The sequence below is a fragment of the Brachyistius frenatus genome, unplaced genomic scaffold (assembly GCF_029030835.1).
Source record: "Brachyistius frenatus isolate BFR_SWC_R1_liver_20210118 unplaced genomic scaffold, ASM2903083v1 Contig_257, whole genome shotgun sequence".
Classification (NCBI taxonomy): Eukaryota; Metazoa; Chordata; class Actinopteri; family Embiotocidae; genus Brachyistius; species Brachyistius frenatus.
Window position 1 is genome coordinate 381849 of NW_027210856.1, and position 17549 is coordinate 399397.

The window sequence follows — 17549 nt, forward strand, 5'->3', positions numbered from 1 at the left end:
TTTGAGTTAACTACACCTGTTGTGACTTAGAGAAGTTTTTTTTTTATTTTTTTATAACGTCCAGCTTAGATAAGCTCGGGTCTTTGCACTGAAGACATATCTCTGGTGTATAATCCATCAAACAGTTGCACAAACCCGTCCCCGCTGCCTCTGGGCTGCCTGTTGTGCATGAGAGACTACTGCATTCAAAGGTCAAACTCTTTTGTGTTGTTTCAAAGCCCTGGTGTCACGTTGTGTAAGGAAGTAATGCTCGGTGACAGTTCGTTTCATCGAACTTTTACCTTTAAGGTAGGTATTTACTTTATTAATTCCCGAGGGGAAATTTTTTCAATCAGACTTTCGCGGGACGCTTGATCATTTTGATTCAGTGGCAGATTTCCTCAAATGTCTAATAATGACTGTTTCAGGCTTATTTTCTTTGTCGTGTTTCATCTTCGACCCCTTTGAGACTCTGAATTTATCCTCGTAAAGTTAACATCCTATAAATAATTGCAGCCCTGCAGTAAACCTGACCTTTTTTTTTTTTTTTTTTTTTTTTTTTTTAACAAGTAAGGACTTGATAGTAAAAGTATCATCTGCACACCCTGGAGACCAATATCTGCTCCCTTTCTTTCTGCCTCTCACTGCACTCTGTCACCCCTTGAGCCCTCAGGGTATCATGCTGCACAGCCTCCAAGTCAGATTATCCCTCATTGTGCACCCAACATGTCTCTGCACTCTGCCAGGGGCCTGTAGAGCTTCTGTTTTCACTCTCTCCCTAACAAAATTACTGTAAGCACTGTCCTCCATGGTTTCCATATTGAACTTCAGAGAGGTGGGGAGTGTGTTGGTGTTTTTGACCAATTTTGCTTCACCATGTTTGTACAACTTACAGTACTTCTGCTGTCAATTTTTTTTTTTTTTTTTTTTTGGGAGGGGGGTATTTGTGCTGCTGATATAAAATGGTGGTATATTTCTTGAGCTGTCAGTGACGGGCAGGCGTTTGTAAATGATAAAAGACCACATTGTGTCGCAGCTACCTCCCTTTTTCCTATTTTCCCCTTTTTCAACTCGGAGGGCCTGTCTCACTGGTTTGGAGCTGCACACACACTGTGAGGCCCCCAAAAGGGGGGGGGGGGCATTTACAACTGGGAAGAAGTCCAGAGACAAATATCTGGTTCTTATAGCGACTGTACTTTCTCTCCTCCCCCCACTGGCATTTTGAAGCGTCACTTTCCCATTGGCTGCGAGGAGAAGGAGCCCTTGGAGACGGGCTGACCCTAAACACAGGGAAGGAGCCCAGAAACGCTCGGCTGCTTTTATTAGCATTTACACATACACATCTCCCAGTAAACCCGTGATCAAGATGAAGAAACTCACTTTGGAGATCATTTACAATCATCTCTTGCAGTTTCTCTCTGTCAGACACGGCTCTCTCCTCACCTCAATGCTTTTCAAATTATTCCTCCTTTAAGTGACACTAGTTGTTTTTGCAGTTTAGCATGTGCACGCCAGCAAACACTGGACTCCTGTGTGCGCCTGTGCTGCAGCCAAGAGGCCTATCACATATGGCCGAGGGGCTTTGAACCATCCATCCAGGCTACAGTACAGATATTTATAAACCACGGCAGAGCCTCTTGATTGAAGAGCACATGTTTCTACTCTTGTGCGCAGAGAAGAAAAAAAAAAAAAAAAACTCCCCACGCCATCTAGGCACCACCTCCCCTTAAAGGCACTATTGTTTATGAGTCGCACTTGAGGTGAGGTGGGGGGGGGGGGGTGGCTATACTCTCTCTCTCTCTCTATGCTCTTCCCACACGCCTACTAGAGTGGACATTTACAGTACGTGTGAGACCTGAGAACCTGAGAAACCCTAGAGGAAAGTAAGCACAGCTGTGGGGCGCTGCTCTCACGTGGAGCCTATAGTATGGCCAACACGTGTTTACATACGGGTCTTGTGTCTGTGTGCTCTCAAAAGGGGGAAAAAAAAGAAAAAGAAAATAAGAGAGAAGCTAGCATGTGTGTCAGTACAGTGTGTTTGAAAAGAGAGAGACATCAGAATGAGTGCAGCTGTTGGGGATGTGGAGGGAGGGGAGGGGAGGGGGGGGGATTTACTGCGTGAGAGGCTTAATGTCCCCGGCTGCGTCTCGTCCTCTCTGATCGACCTAGCGGTTCAGTGTCAGGTACCACAAACCCGGTGAACCCTCGGCTGCAGCTCTGGACACTATAGGGTTACTGTATACACCGCTGCAGATGAATGGGCCTCACAGTCGGAGATAAAGACGTGTTTACAAAGGCTCGCGGGCTCCCACTCTTGCGTTTCCACAGCAGAGGTGAGGCGGTGCACTCCGCTTGCACTACTGCAGATCTGGTGCTTATTGCAGTTTTATGTATATCCCTGCATGGCCAGCATCATCGCAGGTAGGCGCTCCGTAACGATCCTCCTCGCTTTTCAGCAGGAAACCGTGTTCCTGTAGCGCTGAATATCACAACACTAAAAGACCGCAGCGACGGCTTGATGAGATCCTTTGCAATGTTTGTACTTGTTGACGTATTTCTGGATTTACCTCCATGTGCATGGCCTTTCAAGCCTTATGTCCATTTCACCCTCCTCTTCATCACAAAGGGTTAGAATTACCATGAGCAAATGTTGTGGCTTAAGTTTTAAGTTTCCTTTTTTTAAAATTTCAATTTATACTGGTGGTCTTTAGTAGTTTGTTGTTAAGACGCGCAAGTCATATTTGTTTATAAAACACTTTTTCCAAAGAAAAGTTGGGAAAAGTGGTTTAAAATGTAAATGAAAAACAGAATCGATGATTTGCAAATCACGTGAACCCACATTTCATTGAAAATAGACCAAAAACAACATTAAATGTTGAAACTGAGAAATGTTATTGTTTTATAAAAAAAACATGCTCATTTTGAATTTGATGCCAGCAACACGTTTCAAATATGAATTTACATGACTTGCAAATCATTGCATTCTGTTTTTGTTTACATTTTACATAGCGTCACAACTTTTTTTTTGTTGACTTTGTGTCTCATGTTGTGAAGCGAATTTTCTTCTTGCGTTACTACCCCCGCAAGTACAGCCGCTCAAGTTAATTACATTTTTAACTCGCGCGGACGCGAGTTTGCATCCTCTCTCTTCGCCCGGCACGAATTCGTAGACATTCACATCTTCGCATTGACTTGGTGTGTAATCGCTCAGCAGGAATAATTCGGTTTGGGTTTGGTCTGAACACACCATTATTGTTTTAACGTCTGAATTTGGGAAAAGTAATGCATCCAGCCGGACCAAAAACACTCCTCACGTGTGCCTCACCTCTGCTGTCGCTGTCTTTCAGGCAGAGAAAAAGGCTAAACTGATGTCAGCGATGAACGCGATGAAGGATCACGAGGAGGACGAAACGGATACCCGGAGAGAAGAGGTCTCAATAATCAAACACCCGCAGCCTTCAAAGCAGCAGCAGCAGCAGCAGCAGCAGCCAGCAGCTGCAGCCTCAGCCGCAGCCTCAGCCTCAGTCGCACCCTCAGCCTCAGTCGCAGCCTCAGCCTCAGTCGCAGCCTCAGCCTCAGTTGCACCCTCAGCCTCAGTCGCAGCCTCAGTATCAACAGCAATCACAGCAGCAACATCAGCAGCCGCCGCCTCAGCAGCAGCAGCAGCAGCAGCAGCCTACTGACCCAGCGTCCCCCACCGTGGCCACGACCCCTGAGCCCGTCGCCATCGGCGGAGGAGACAAGACATCCCCCAAGTCTGCAGACACTGAGCCCGAGTACGAGGTGAGATCCCGGAGAGAAGGATTCACACTGATTCAGGGTTCATCCTGAGCTCACAGGGTTTCACAATGTCGATATCTAATGGAAAAAAAGGATTTCTTTTAAGATCAGGGTTAATCCTCTTCGTGCAAAGTTCACAAAGATGTCACAGCTCCAGTTCATTTGATGGGAGAATAAAAAAACACACCATGTTGTGTCTGACTTACAGTAGGTGTCAATATTTCACTCTTATGTGGGCATTATGGCTTCAACACTACATCAAATCTACATGTAACACTCGTATTGTGTATCAAGAGATGTCACTTGAGTACATATGAGTCTTTGTACAGTTTTTATTCAACTGTTACAACCATAAAACTAAATAAACTTTACACGATTGTCCCCCAAACCAGCAGACAGATGACGTATAAAATCTGCGAACTTGCTCTTTTAAAAGATGGAAATGAAGCATTTAATGATTTCATTTATAACTATATCATTCATATTTCATCATTTAGTTAATCAGTTGATTAGCTGACCAGCAGAAAATTCAAAAATCAGCAACCATTTTCTTTTTCTGTTAATTGTTTAGTATTCTTATCAAACAAAAATGCTCGAAAATATTAAAATGTTTGATGTAATAGTCAGAATTGAGCATATTTGGTGTGTTTGTGGAAGAAATGGAGCAATTAGTAGATGCAACCTTTGACGTTGGGAAATTTTTGAGTTATTTTCCACCATTTTTCTACCAAGCGACAAGCGATTAATCAAGAAATTATCCGGTGAATTAACCGATGATGAAAAAAGTTGTCAGTTCCAGTCCTCATTTCCTGTATTTATATTATAATAGAATGGTTTATTTTGTTTATATTATGGTTTTATATGAGCTTTTTTTTTAGTCTCATGGATTTAACTATCCCAAAGTAAAAAATAATAATATCCAAGACAGGCTGTTTAAAAAAAGGTTTCACAGTTTTGACCAGAAGTCGATACAGAGCGGATGATGAGACTTTTGTTTTGGCTGCAGGACGGTCGTGGTTTTGGCATCGGGGAGCTAGTTTGGGGGAAGCTGCGAGGATTCTCGTGGTGGCCAGGCCGCATCGTATCCTGGTGGATGACGGGCCGGAGCAGAGCTGCTGAGGGAACCAGATGGGTCATGTGGTTTGGAGATGGAAAATTCTCAGTGGTGAGTGTTTGGAGCCAAAATTAATTTTGCTGAGGTGATTTTATTTTTTTATTTTTTAAGTTGTTCTTTTGCTTTTCAAGCATAACAGCCCTCCTTCTGTGGCGGCAACTTTGTAACGAGCGTTTTTTTTGTCGTCTCATTTGCTCAACAAGTTTCTCTTTTAAACATAAAACATATTCATCTCCAGACACTTTTTACCTCAACAACGTGATTTTTGTGAAGTAAACAATCTTTTAATGTTCTGTGTATCTTTACAGGTCTGTGTAGAGAAACTCATGCCTTTAAGTTCCTTTAACAATGCCTTTCACCAACCAACTTACAACAAGCAGCCCATGTACAAGAAAGCCATCTATGAAGTGTTACAGGTGAGCGTGAGAGTTATTGAGAATATCTTCTTATTAAACTGAGCTCAGTGCCTCATATTCTATCATGGTTGTGCTTTAATAGAAAAATTATAATGTTGTTAATTTTTTAAACTTACATTTGCTCGAGAGCATCTTTCAAAGAATAGTTGACTTTCATGGAAATGTGAATAAATTATTTCTTTCCAAGTTTTTGATGTCTAGTTTTATGAAGCCAGAACCAAAAGATGCTTAGCTTAGCTTAGCATAAAGACTAGAAGCAGGGGGAAACAACTAGCTTGGCTCCGTACAAAGTCAATAAATGTCAACGCCTCTGAAGCTCACCGATTAACGCGTATTATATTGTGTTATCCACAAAATTGTGGTTTTACAGGGACTTTAAGAAGTACGAGAACAGCATCTTCTGTTTTATTTCTCCAGCAACACATTGTAAGCCGTGGTTCACAGTCTTCCCTGAGCATCTGTGGGCAGAATCGGTTCAAAATGCTGGATGAAAATGATGGTGAAATTCCTGCAATTACCATAATTTGCAGAGGCAGATGCAAAAAATATATATAATTTCAAAATTAGTGTTGTCAAAAAGAAACTTGAGAGCAAAATTAGATGGAAAAATGATCCAAGAATTATCCTGCAGGCCGAACCCACTCAAATTATCCTCCACTTTTAGGGGTAGTGGGTAGCTGATGTTGAAAAACCTTAAATCACTTGATGATCTTTACTGTAAATTTCATATAATGAGGATACATTTTGTTCAATTTTTTTTTTTTATGTGTTTGTAGGTGGCTGGCAGCCGGGCAGGAAAAGCTTTCATGGCCTGCCCCGCCAGCGACGAGACAGAAACCTCCAAATCTGTGGAAATGTTGAACAAGCAGATGATCGACTGGGCCATGACAGGATTTCAACCCACTGGACCCAAAGGCTTGGAGCCACCGGAGGGTAAGAGGAAGTCTGTAGTGTGGAGCTCTGCAGCGGCTGGCGGGGTTAAAACTGCATTAAATGTGTCACCACTTCATCTTCAAATTTCTCTTATATGAGCACATTATGATGTAATAACTCATAAGGTTTCCTGTCTGATCCGCTGTGCACCCCCAGAGGAGCGTAACCCGTACAAAGAGGTCTACCCTGAGATGTGGGTGGAGCCAGAAGCAGCTGCCTATACGCCACCTCCGGCCAAAAAGCCTCGCAAAAGCACGGTGGAGAAACCCAAGGTCAAGGACATCATTGATGAGAGGACACGAGGTGAGGCGCCTCGTTTATTGGGTTATATAGGAGTCATGAACTCTTTATTCTGTCCCCCGGGAACATCTCAGCGGAGTTGTGCGTCAATGTAAGTGGTCTGAGAAGAAGTGTATGCACAAGAGGTCCATTAGAATAGCAGATTTAAAATGAAAGTGAGTGAACTGACCAGGCAAAAAGGCTCACGTTGGTCCAAAGACGATGATCAGATGCTTGTTATTATCCCTAATTGGGCTGTATTTATATGACTGGATTGCTCAGTATTTTACACCCACCCTCTGTACAACAGAAAAGAACATTATGGGATTTAAACTGATACAAAACAAAGTATAAAAGAGGAGTAAAATAATAACAAAAAAGTCAAATCTGTCATTTTGATTGAGGGGGCAAAAGAGTTACCAAAAATGGGGTTGTTTTATTTTTAAAGCAACAAGTTCTTACCATGAACTAACAGTGACTAATGCCTGAGGTAATAATGACTAATGTAGCACTTCGTGTACCACAGGGGTTGATTTTGGGGCCTCTGTGTTTCAAAATGTACTTAAATTATCTCCCTCATGGTTGTAAATTGACACCTAAAACTTTGTTTGATAGTTACACGAGTATCATTCTCAAATTGTTAGAAAAATGCATAATTTCCAGATAAGATGTCTTTTAATTTCCTTTTGTGTCGAGTTCAGGGAGTAAACAAGTGTACATTCCGGCAGTCTCAACGTGCAATATGTTTTCCAACGTGCAATATGTTTTCCACCAATGAAGCAGTTTACACATCATTTATTAAGAAATTTAAAAAGTATTTTAACGTATCGAGCCCTTTTCTTGTAAATGTAAACAAAATACTCAATTTTGGAATTTCTTTCAGGTACTTTTATCTGTAATTCATTTTATCTCGTTTTGAAACTTACAAGAACTTTTTAGAGTTCGCCCCAAAAAAAATAAATTAAAAAAATTAAATTTTTTTGGGCATTTTTTAAACATATATTCGTATATTTATTTGTGCACAAATGCAAACTTTTAGAGCATTTACTGTAGCCCAGTTGTTATGTTATTGGTTCACGCCGATGGTTGCATGATGTTTATTTGTAGATACACGACGTTGCATCTGAGATTACGTTATACAACTCATTATTATAAAATAATGACTCTTTATTTTGTTTTCACCTGTTGAATCTCTGCTGGTTTTCACGATCGTCTGTTTTAATGAGGAGACAATTGTTGGCTTTGCATTTTGCCAACCTTCATTTCTCTTTCACAGAGCGGCTTGTTCAGGAAGTGAGACAAAAGTGCCGCAGCATAGAGGGTAAGTGTGACGTGTCCTCTCTCTGCTCTCGCCTGCAAAGATTACCCCTGCTGTTGACAAGGAAAGCAGCAGACATGTATCTGTGTTCATAAAATGATTAAAGAGTAAAATAAAATAACATTTCCAGGATTTTTTTTTTTTACGGCTTTACGGGGCTCCCTTGTGTGTTCCCTTCGAACGTAGCGGCCAAGCTAATTAGATGTCGACCTGCTTCACAGCTGTTCAAATAATTACACTGAGGTGTGAGTTCAGCGTGTTTTAGGTTTTTTTTTTTTTAGTTTTTTTCCTAACCTCTCTGACCTCTGCCTGTTAAGTACTGACACATGCTCCTCTCTCCGCAGACATCTGTATCTCCTGTGGAAGTCTGAATGTGAGCCTCGAGCACCCTCTGTTTGCCGGAGGAATGTGCCAGAGCTGTAAGGTAGGCCGCGATGAAGGTCGTTAAGAAGTCTGGGAACTACACTCCAAAAATCGTGTCGTAAAAAAATAAAAATAAATAAAAATCACAGCTTAATTTCAAAGCTAACAATAAACCGAGCAAACGCCCGACGTGACGCCGTGAAAACGTCGGTTCTGACCGTGCCTCGCTGTTTGATGTTTCTTCTTTCCACCTGGCTTTTTTTTTTTTTTTTTTTGCAGAACTGCTTCCTAGAATGTGCGTATCAGTACGACGACGACGGCTACCAGTCGTACTGCACGATCTGCTGCGGCGGACGAGAGGTGCTCATGTGCGGAAACAACAACTGTTGTCGGTGAGGTCATTTCTATTTTAAGCACAGCGCTCATTCTTTTATTTTTGTTCTCATGTTGCAGCCACTTTTTAAATACAGGCCAGATTTAAAAAAACAAACAAAAAAAAACTTTGTTCTGGTTGAATCACCTCTGTAGCCTACAACGGTAAAGTTACCACAACATTTATTTCCTGAGCACTAACGCAGAATCAAGCTCTTCACTCTGTTGCGTTGAGTTTCTCATTTTCAACAGAAATCATGTTCTTCTACGGTAACCACATCAATTCCTTCTATTTTTTTTTTTTGCCGTACACTCGATCGCTCGGCGCTTCTTGCGTTGTTGTTGTTTTTTTTTTTTTCTAATTAAAAACGTTCTTTTACCCGTTAAAACTCCGGAGGAAGTGTTGCAGTTCATTCATTTCATGGTAGTGTAACATTGTTCCAGGGGGGCTAAAAAAAAAAACAAAAAAAAAAGTGAAATGACAAATATGAGGAAAATTACCAGCGAGAACAGACCGAGCTTTGTCACATACTGTACATACTGGACCGATAAGCAAACAATGCTCCGCTGTGTGTTTAGACGATGACATTTGACTTTTGGATGATCGCAACTCCCAAACCTCACTGGAAACCGTTTAAACCGGGTCTCTTGGAGATGTTAAACAAAGAGTGATACTTCAGCTGTGTGGGCTGTTTGTGACCTCATGTTGATTTAGAAACTGATGTAAGCAGAAGAAAAATGTCAGTCATCTATTCAGTCAGCTTATTTTAAAGCAGAAGGTTGAAGATCTACTGTCTTAAAAGAAATCCATCCTTTTAAGTTTGATTTTTCGAGAAAATGTAAGTTTCTTTTAAGGTTGCTCAACACCGCAACTGCTTCTTAGATAGATGGATTTAGCCCTTTGTAATAATATAATAATAACAAGAATAATAAACACTAATACAGCACTTTTCAATTACGAGTTACAAAATGGCATTTCCAGGATTAAAACATTACGGAGATGAGGCAAATAAAACCAGGCAGAAATGACAATAATGATAAATTTATTTGTATCGCACCTTTCATGCAATGAATGCAGCTCAAAGTGCTTTACAGCATATAACAAGAATAACAGAACTAAAATAGGTGAGAAGTCTCGAGAGGGAGAGCAAGAAAGAAAAGTATGCTTTTAATGAAAAGCTTTTTTGATAAGATACGTTTTGAGAATTGATTTAATTTGTGATTTGATGCCATGAATGTTCCTTGGCCTTCGCTCAGGTGCTTCTGCGTGGAGTGCGTGGACCTCCTCGTCGGTCAGGGAGCCGCCCACGCCGCCATCAAAGAGGACCCGTGGAACTGCTTCATGTGCGGTCAGAAGGGCGTGTTCGGTCTGTTGGAGCGTCGCGGCGACTGGCCCAGCCGTCTCCAGCACTTCTTTGCAAATAATCACGACCAAGATTTTGTGAGTAATTTCTCCTTTTAAGGCTAAAAGTCCCTCCAAAAAAAAAATGTCTTCCCTGTTTGTCTCACTGTCTTCGCCCCCTCCGTGTCTTGTCGGTGTCGTATTCCAGGATCCACCAAAGCTTTACGCCCCAGTCATGGTGGAGAAGAGGAGGCCCATCCGTGTCCTGTCCCTATTTGACGGCATAGCAACGGGTAAGGAACGAGCCCGGCGCCTTCTTTGTTGTGACTTTGTTGCCTGTCATTAAATGCACATAGGAGGGACGCCATCTTTGTTCTTGTAGAAGTTCATCAGTCCACACATGCCTGATGACGCAGCTCCACAGCTTCATATTACATGTCAAAGACACTTTTTTTTTTTCCCCCACAGTTCTTTGTTTTTATATATATATATATATATATATATATATATATATATATATATAAAAGAAAATGTAAAGGGTTTGTCCTTGTTGTCCTTCGCTCTGACCTTTGACCCCATCCCGTGCAGGGCTGCTGGTGCTGAAAGAACTCGGCATCGAGGTGGATCGCTACATAGCCTCTGAAGTGTGTGAGGACTCCATCACTGTGGGGATCGTCCGGCATCAGGGCCGCATCATGTACGTCGGCGACGTGAGGAACGTCACGCGCAAACACGTGAGTTTGGTTTCTTTTTCTTTTGGGGTTGCTGAGAGTGCGCGTGTCGGATTCAGTTGCGCCAATGCTTCAGATTTATATAGGAGTCTTGTTCTCCTACCCACAAACAACCGGTTACGCAAATTCTTTACGGACCCAAAGGAAAACCTCCCCGAACTCGATGTGCATACATTTATTTTCAGCCAAGAAAGACCCAATCTGAGCTGGACCCAAGGATAGTTAGACCTGATCCAAAATGTGGCCGACCTGACCTGAACCTTTAACAGACAGAAAACACAAACACCGGTTGCAGCAATGATGAGCTATCGATTCATTCGATCAATTGACAAACTGCTGAAAAGAGCAGAAATACAAGAAGAAGTAGACTGCTCTAACAGTGAATGTAAAGCCATGAAAAGTGTCATAGAAACTTAAATGTGCTTAGTTTGGGTCATACCTGAGATCGAAGAAATCCAGAGACACCATCGATTAAACGCGTCAAACTTTCACGTAAACAGCAGCAGGTGTCGTTTTCTAACACTGATCAACCGGAACGAATTCGACCCAAACCCCTCCGAAACTTTTGCCTCTTTTATGTCTTCAATCAGTTTACAACTTAACTTTACTGTTGCTCTCTTGTCTCGTAACCAAAGTGCAGAAGTTCACGAAAAAAAGTAAAGACCAGAAGACTCCGAGATGAAATCTTCTTTTCTCAGCGTATTTGTCGCAGAATATCCACTGAAAGCTGAGTGTAATGCATTTTATTATCTGCACTGTCGCTGTATTGATGTCTGCGCTTCTGTCTCCTACCTCTGCACAGATACACGAGTGGGGTCCTTTTGACCTCATTATCGGTGGAAGCCCCTGCAACGACCTCTCGATAGTCAATCCTGCGAGGAAGGGTCTTTATGGTACGTTTAAGGGCCACGTTCCTTTCCCTTCATGTGAGGTTTTGAAAACGCATCCGGTCAAAATTTGATAAAGCCGATCGGCTCACGTCGTTTGCTGAACCTCGACACCTCGTTTAATGTCTTGTCTTGCCCCCCCCCCCAGAGGGCACCGGTCGCCTCTTCTTCGAGTTCTACAGGCTGCTCCACGAGGCTCGGCCGAAGGAGGGCGAAGACCGGCCGTTCTTCTGGCTCTTTGAAAACGTGGTGGCCATGGGCGTCAGCGACAAGAGGGACATATCTCGCTTTTTAGAGGTGAGTTTCGTCCTGCAAGTCATCCCTAGGTGAGGTGACACGAGGATTATGAACGCCCCCTTGTGGCGCAAATCATTATCTTAAGACGCAGATCATTTGAAGGGAGCGCTGATCCTCATCATCCTGATATACCAGCTTTAATATGATGTGTTTAATGTGCTTTAATCTGCTACTGGATAGGGTCTTTTGCTCTCTGTATGGCTGTGCTCTCTGCAAAAATGTGATTAGCTGTGAGGTTAAAAATATTCTCCACTTTAAAATGATTGGACGCTGTTGTAAATGCGTTGAGGCTGATTGATTTCAGTCAGTCAAAATTACACAAAGCTTTCTCTCTATTACGTAAATATTATGCTATAAAATATTTTCTTCCTTTAATAACTCTTCCTCTGACCGGCGTTTGCTCTTTTCAGTGTAACCCCGTGATGATCGACGCCAAGGAGGTGTCCGCTGCCCACCGAGCCCGTTACTTCTGGGGTAACCTTCCTGGCATGAACAGGTTGGTGTGTGAATGGTGAGGGAAGCAGCAGTCTTTAACATACTGGAAGAAAAAAAAACTAAACTCGTAAAGAAGTGACTGGATTTATAGAATTGTTTTTAACATAGTGACTATGGCAGTCTTACAGTGACCAAAGAAAGCGATGATTTTGTCTTCTGAATTGGCTTTGGCTTCGTTTTAGCAGTGTTGGTGGCCTTGTTACGTCCTGAAATCTGTCTGAGAATTATGACACGTGACCGACCAATCGGGAAGCTTGAAAGTTCTGCACCTTTACGATGGTTAAAACTTTGGGGGAGAAATTTCACACTTCAACTGGGGAGGCTGTGGCTCAGTCGGTAGAGTGTGGTGCACACTAATCAGAAGGTTGGTGGCTCAATCCCCGGCTCCTCCTGTCCACATGCCCAAGCGTCCCTGAGCAAGACACTGAACCCCAAAGTTGCTCCCGATGGTGTACCATCAGTGTGTGAATGTGCTCCTGATGGCAGCACCCTGCTTGGTGATTAGTGTGTAAATGGGAAAAACCATGTTAAAGCACTTTGAGACTAAAAGGTGATAAAGCGCTATACAAGTACAGACCATTTATACAAGTACAGACCATTTATACAAGTACAGACCATTTAGCATTTAACTGCAGATTTCTTTCTTGTTTAGAAATTCAGCACAGAAAGTTGTGAATCAAATCTATTCGTTCAGCTCAATCTGAGCAGAACTTAAAAATGTGTTTCAGGAAGTTACACTGTACAGTGTACATATAAATTTTGGTTCCTGTTTGTTCTCCCTTTCAGGCCTCTGTCTGCCATGTACTCCGACAGGCTGGACCTCCAGGACTGTTTAGAACACGGCAGAACAGCGAAGGTACACGAACAAGTTCCACCGTAACACACGTGCATGCAAATCATCTTCATCCTGACATCGGATGTAATCACAGATGGAAACTATCATCGTTTTTCTCTGTCGTATATCTGACATTCACAGTTTAAGTATAGTAGATTGTGATAGTTGTTGACATGTTTAAAACAAGGTACAGTTCATTTGATTTGGGAAAACAGCGGCTCCTTGTGGCAGCGAGAGGTAACAGTTTGAAAATCCATGAACACAGTTTCCTCATGTTTACCAACCTATCTGATCAGCAGTGCAGTAAATAAGCACCTAAACGTTTTAGAAAAAGTGTGCCTGGTTTTGTAGCTTTCTGATTTTGAAATGACATTGTAATGTTCCTTTGTGTTTGTTTTTATGTGGAAAAACTGCACGTCATTTTCTTGCTGCGAAGCTGCACATCTTGTACAAAAGGTGCTTAAAGTTTTGTAGACGGCTGTTTTCACGCACTTCCTTGTTCCCTTCCTCCTCCCGCAGTTTGGTAAAGTGAGGACCATCACCACCAGGTCCAACTCCATCAAGCAGGGCAAGGACCAGCACTTCCCCGTCTTCATGAACGAGAAGGAGGACATCCTGTGGTGCACTGAGATGGAGAGGTATGTAAACATCAACGCGCTCTCTCTCTCTCTCTCTCTCTCTCTCTCTCTCTCTCTCTCTCTCTCTCTCTCTCCGACTTCACGCTTTCTTTCCTTTCTCTGTATTCTTATTTTTGCTCCCTTTGTGTCGCCCCGGTCGCGGCTGCTCTGTAACTCCTCAGGATCTTCGGCTTCCCCGTCCACTACACGGACGTGTCCAACATGAGCCGACTGGCGAGGCAGAGGCTCCTGGGCCGATCGTGGAGCGTCCCGGTCATCCGCCACCTGTTTGCACCACTCAAAGATTACTTTGCCTGTGTTTGAGCGGCGGGAGAGAAAAATGTTGCTCGGCAACCATTTAGGAACTGCAACTGTATGTTGTGACTAGAATTAAGAGCCTTGATCCTCAAATTATACGCTGGTATGATTTGTAAGCAAAACATTGACGTAGATTTCACATTATTTCTTGTATTTTATTGTAATTCTTATTCTATTTAATTTTGATATGTCATTTTACCTTTTAGCAGTGTTATCAAGTATTGTTGATTTGTTTGTGCAAGCTATACTTGAGACTATGCTTTCTTCTCAAGACACTGAGACAGAAAAGTGCTATATTGTAAAAGAGAGGGGTAACGCGACGGGAACATCAGGAAGACAGGAAGTAGTTTGGTTTTCTTTCAAGATATGTGAAACGTTTCTGCTGTGTGAGCGTACTGTACGTCGGGCCATGCTTCCAGCTACTGAGCCTCACAGAGATGTGAAGAGAAAAAGGCGATTTTTTTTTTTTTCTTCCTCAGTGTCGGAAGAGCTGTGTCTCTGAGAATCCAAAACACCAGATCACATATACCTCTTTGTTTACAGTTTCTATACACAACTGATGGTAATAAAAGGTACTACTGTAATATGGTTACAATACCATGGTGCTCCAAAATGATGAGAAACATCATTGCCCATGTGGCACTACAACTTTAGACAACACGAAGCTCGCTGGAATTAACTTGTGTTTGACGTTTTTACTTTTAATGGAGAGGGGGGGGGAAAAAAAAATCTCTTCGGTGCCGTTTTGTTCACTTCAAAAAGGAAAAAAAAAGTGGCAGACATTAGACTGCGAAATGTCCTCTTTTGCAGCTTTTATACAGTTTGTACTGGTGCTCGTTTAAATCTCTCAGCCTTGCTGCGCTCAGGCTCGCCGTCTGGATCTGCACAAACAGAAAGTGAAGCTATAGCCACATGGGAAATGATGTTTTTCTGTCATTTAAAAGAAGAAAAAAAAAAAAAAATTAAGATCAAAGTCTGTGGTGAGCTACTTTTTTCTAGTTTCATCCTGACCAATGACATTACTGTACAACTGTTAAGTAAGCGTGGTTTGCCGGATGGGGAGGGTGACCAGGCCGGGTAACGCTCCTCCTTAACTTCAACCTCTCTAAACTGAAAAAAAAAAAAACTGTCAGGTGCAAAATCCTCAACAATATGGTGCGGCTTCACAAAGTTCTTCTACCTTTTTATAGCAATTTTGTGCTGTTTTATCAACATTATAAAGCACTTTTATATGTATACTTTTCTTTTTTTCTTGATATTTTTTTAAAGAAAAAATATTGGTTCTTGTGAATTGTTTTTTTTTTGTTTTGTTTTGTTTAGTTTTATGATGTGAACTGATCTACCCTCGTGTAATACTTTTTGTATACAGTAGGGCTGTGCCAATAGAAGTGACAGAATGGATTTTGATATGTGAAACCCCATGCTATTTGACTCTGTGTGCAGTAGATGGATTTGCATTTGTAACCCCTTCCCCCTTTGCCCCCCCCCTTCTTCCATCCTCCATATTGTTCTCTGTTTTAAAGCAGCGATACAGTATGTAAACACCCAAAATTCAAAGATTGTCTATTTCTATTAAGATTGTAATTAAGACAGAGTTAAAGAACTGTGTCGTCTGCTAGTTTAATGGTATTTTTTTTGTCCCTTGTGAAGGACAGCTGGGCCTCTGCCATTTTCCCTGATAAATCGTAGTCGTCATGTTGGCATCATTTTTAACTGCTGATCCAAAATTTGGATTACATACACAAACTAAATTCTCTTGATTGTAACCTCTAAGCTAATTATGGAGGATTTAGGCTGCGGTTTGTCAAAACGAAAAACTGACACGGTGTTCGACAAAGACGTCGGCACTCAAAGAATAAAGAGGGTAATAAAATACAAATGAAACAGATGTTATCACTTATCTATATCATATTTAAGATTCTAAATTTGAAATTTAATTTCTTAATGTAATTAATTTCTTAAGTGACCTTATTGCCATCATTTTTGTCAAATCAATATGAGCTCTTGTGCTTTGTGATATTTTAACCAGATGTTATTTCCCCCTCCTTCCTCCTATAATACTTAACATCCCTTCATGTTTGTACATGCTGTACATAGTTTTCCAGTTGCTGTTTTCAATTTGTTTTTCTTTTTTTTTTTTCTTATTACGTATGAGATGTACAAATATAATTCTTTGCTAATATATATCATCAAATTAGACAAAAAAAACACACAAAAAAATCTTAGGTTAAAAATGAAAATCAAGTGACAAATTTGATTCAAAACTTGCTTTAAGCATTAGAGATGTAGGGAGACTCCAAGTCGACGTTTTCATACTGATTTGTTTGTGTCAAGTGAATCCAGATTTGAATGTCTTTGTGCTCTTAACATTGGCCTATGGACAGCTTTAAGATGAACGGTCTCAACTTCAATGCACAGCCCTACACGCTTGTGTTTTCTGCTTCTGTTTCCTTTTGTAAGACTTTAAAAAAAAAAAAAGAAAAGAAGAGGGATTGTAGGTGTTTTTCCGATGGTGCTAAACATTTTATCTAATCAAGAACGATATATTTGATTGGAAGAGAAATAAACACGTCTCGACAGTGACTGTTTGACGTTCCTTGTAGTAATGGAAAAAGAACTATTATTTCACTCATATAAATATATTAACAAAAGGCATTTTAACTTTGTACTTGAAAAAATAAGGATAACAAATAATGAAAGGTTTCCTATATTGTTTTAGACTAGAGATTGCTGTAGTTGGTGCTTATCTGTGGGAAAAATCGTGAGAAAAAAAAAAAAAACGGTAATAACTTTTACTGTAGCATAATGTATGCTTAATACGCATTGCTTTTTAATCCTACATTCCATGCTGTAATATTCTCCATGTCTGTTTTCACAATGTTGTTTTGAACTGATGCTTATTTGTTTTGTTTATTTTGTTTGAACCAGAAAACAACCTTTCATTTTTTTATTTTTATTTTTTTTATACTGTTCAAGGCAGGTCAATACTTCTATATTTGGTGATACTGTTGGCACTCTGTGGGACTTTCTTTCTGTCATAACTGTTTTATGGCCTATACGCATTTTTTTTTTTTTTTCTTCCTCAAGACCAGTTCGTACAGCAAATGTAGCAGTCATTCTCCACTTTGACCCCCACCCCCACCCCCCATACTTATGTTTAGTGTCCAGAGAGAAGATAAAGGCTCCGTATGTACTTGTGCTGGAGAACACTTGAATAAATGTATTGTTTTTGTGCAAAAATCTGCCACCCTCGGCTCTTTTTTTGAATTCCATATTTGACAAAACGATACCAAGATCTCTTGAATTCACATTAGCCCTCTGGAAATGATGTGATTTCAAAACTTAGGCGTCTGAATTCTGCCACGATCCAATTTAAAGTTTGGGATAAGCAAATGAATCAACAAATATTTTCCGATTTTAAGTCAAATATTCAGAAATTTGTGACAAACCAGTGAGAAGAGTGCAGAATTTGT

General features: G+C 41.2%; 1 protein-coding gene across 1 annotated transcript in view; it reads left to right on the forward strand.

Annotated features, from left to right (window-relative positions):
- Positions 1 to 17316, forward strand: part of LOC138634314 (DNA (cytosine-5)-methyltransferase 3A-like) — a 39051-nt gene extending 21735 nt beyond the window's left edge. Inside the window, exons 7-24 of the mRNA XM_069721130.1 lie at positions 3327 to 3457; positions 3489 to 3762; positions 4766 to 4924; positions 5182 to 5289; positions 6066 to 6222; positions 6379 to 6525; positions 7778 to 7822; positions 8164 to 8243; positions 8462 to 8574; positions 9812 to 9995; positions 10105 to 10189; positions 10485 to 10630; positions 11430 to 11520; positions 11663 to 11811; positions 12222 to 12307; positions 13093 to 13162; positions 13661 to 13779; positions 13941 to 17316. Coding sequence (XP_069577231.1) covers positions 3327 to 3457; positions 3489 to 3762; positions 4766 to 4924; positions 5182 to 5289; positions 6066 to 6222; positions 6379 to 6525; positions 7778 to 7822; positions 8164 to 8243; positions 8462 to 8574; positions 9812 to 9995; positions 10105 to 10189; positions 10485 to 10630; positions 11430 to 11520; positions 11663 to 11811; positions 12222 to 12307; positions 13093 to 13162; positions 13661 to 13779; positions 13941 to 14082 — 2286 coding nt within the window. The 3' untranslated portion in view covers positions 14083 to 17316. The remainder of the gene's footprint in view (positions 1 to 3326; positions 3458 to 3488; positions 3763 to 4765; positions 4925 to 5181; positions 5290 to 6065; positions 6223 to 6378; positions 6526 to 7777; positions 7823 to 8163; positions 8244 to 8461; positions 8575 to 9811; positions 9996 to 10104; positions 10190 to 10484; positions 10631 to 11429; positions 11521 to 11662; positions 11812 to 12221; positions 12308 to 13092; positions 13163 to 13660; positions 13780 to 13940) is intronic.
- Positions 17317 to 17549: the final 233 nt, after the last annotated feature.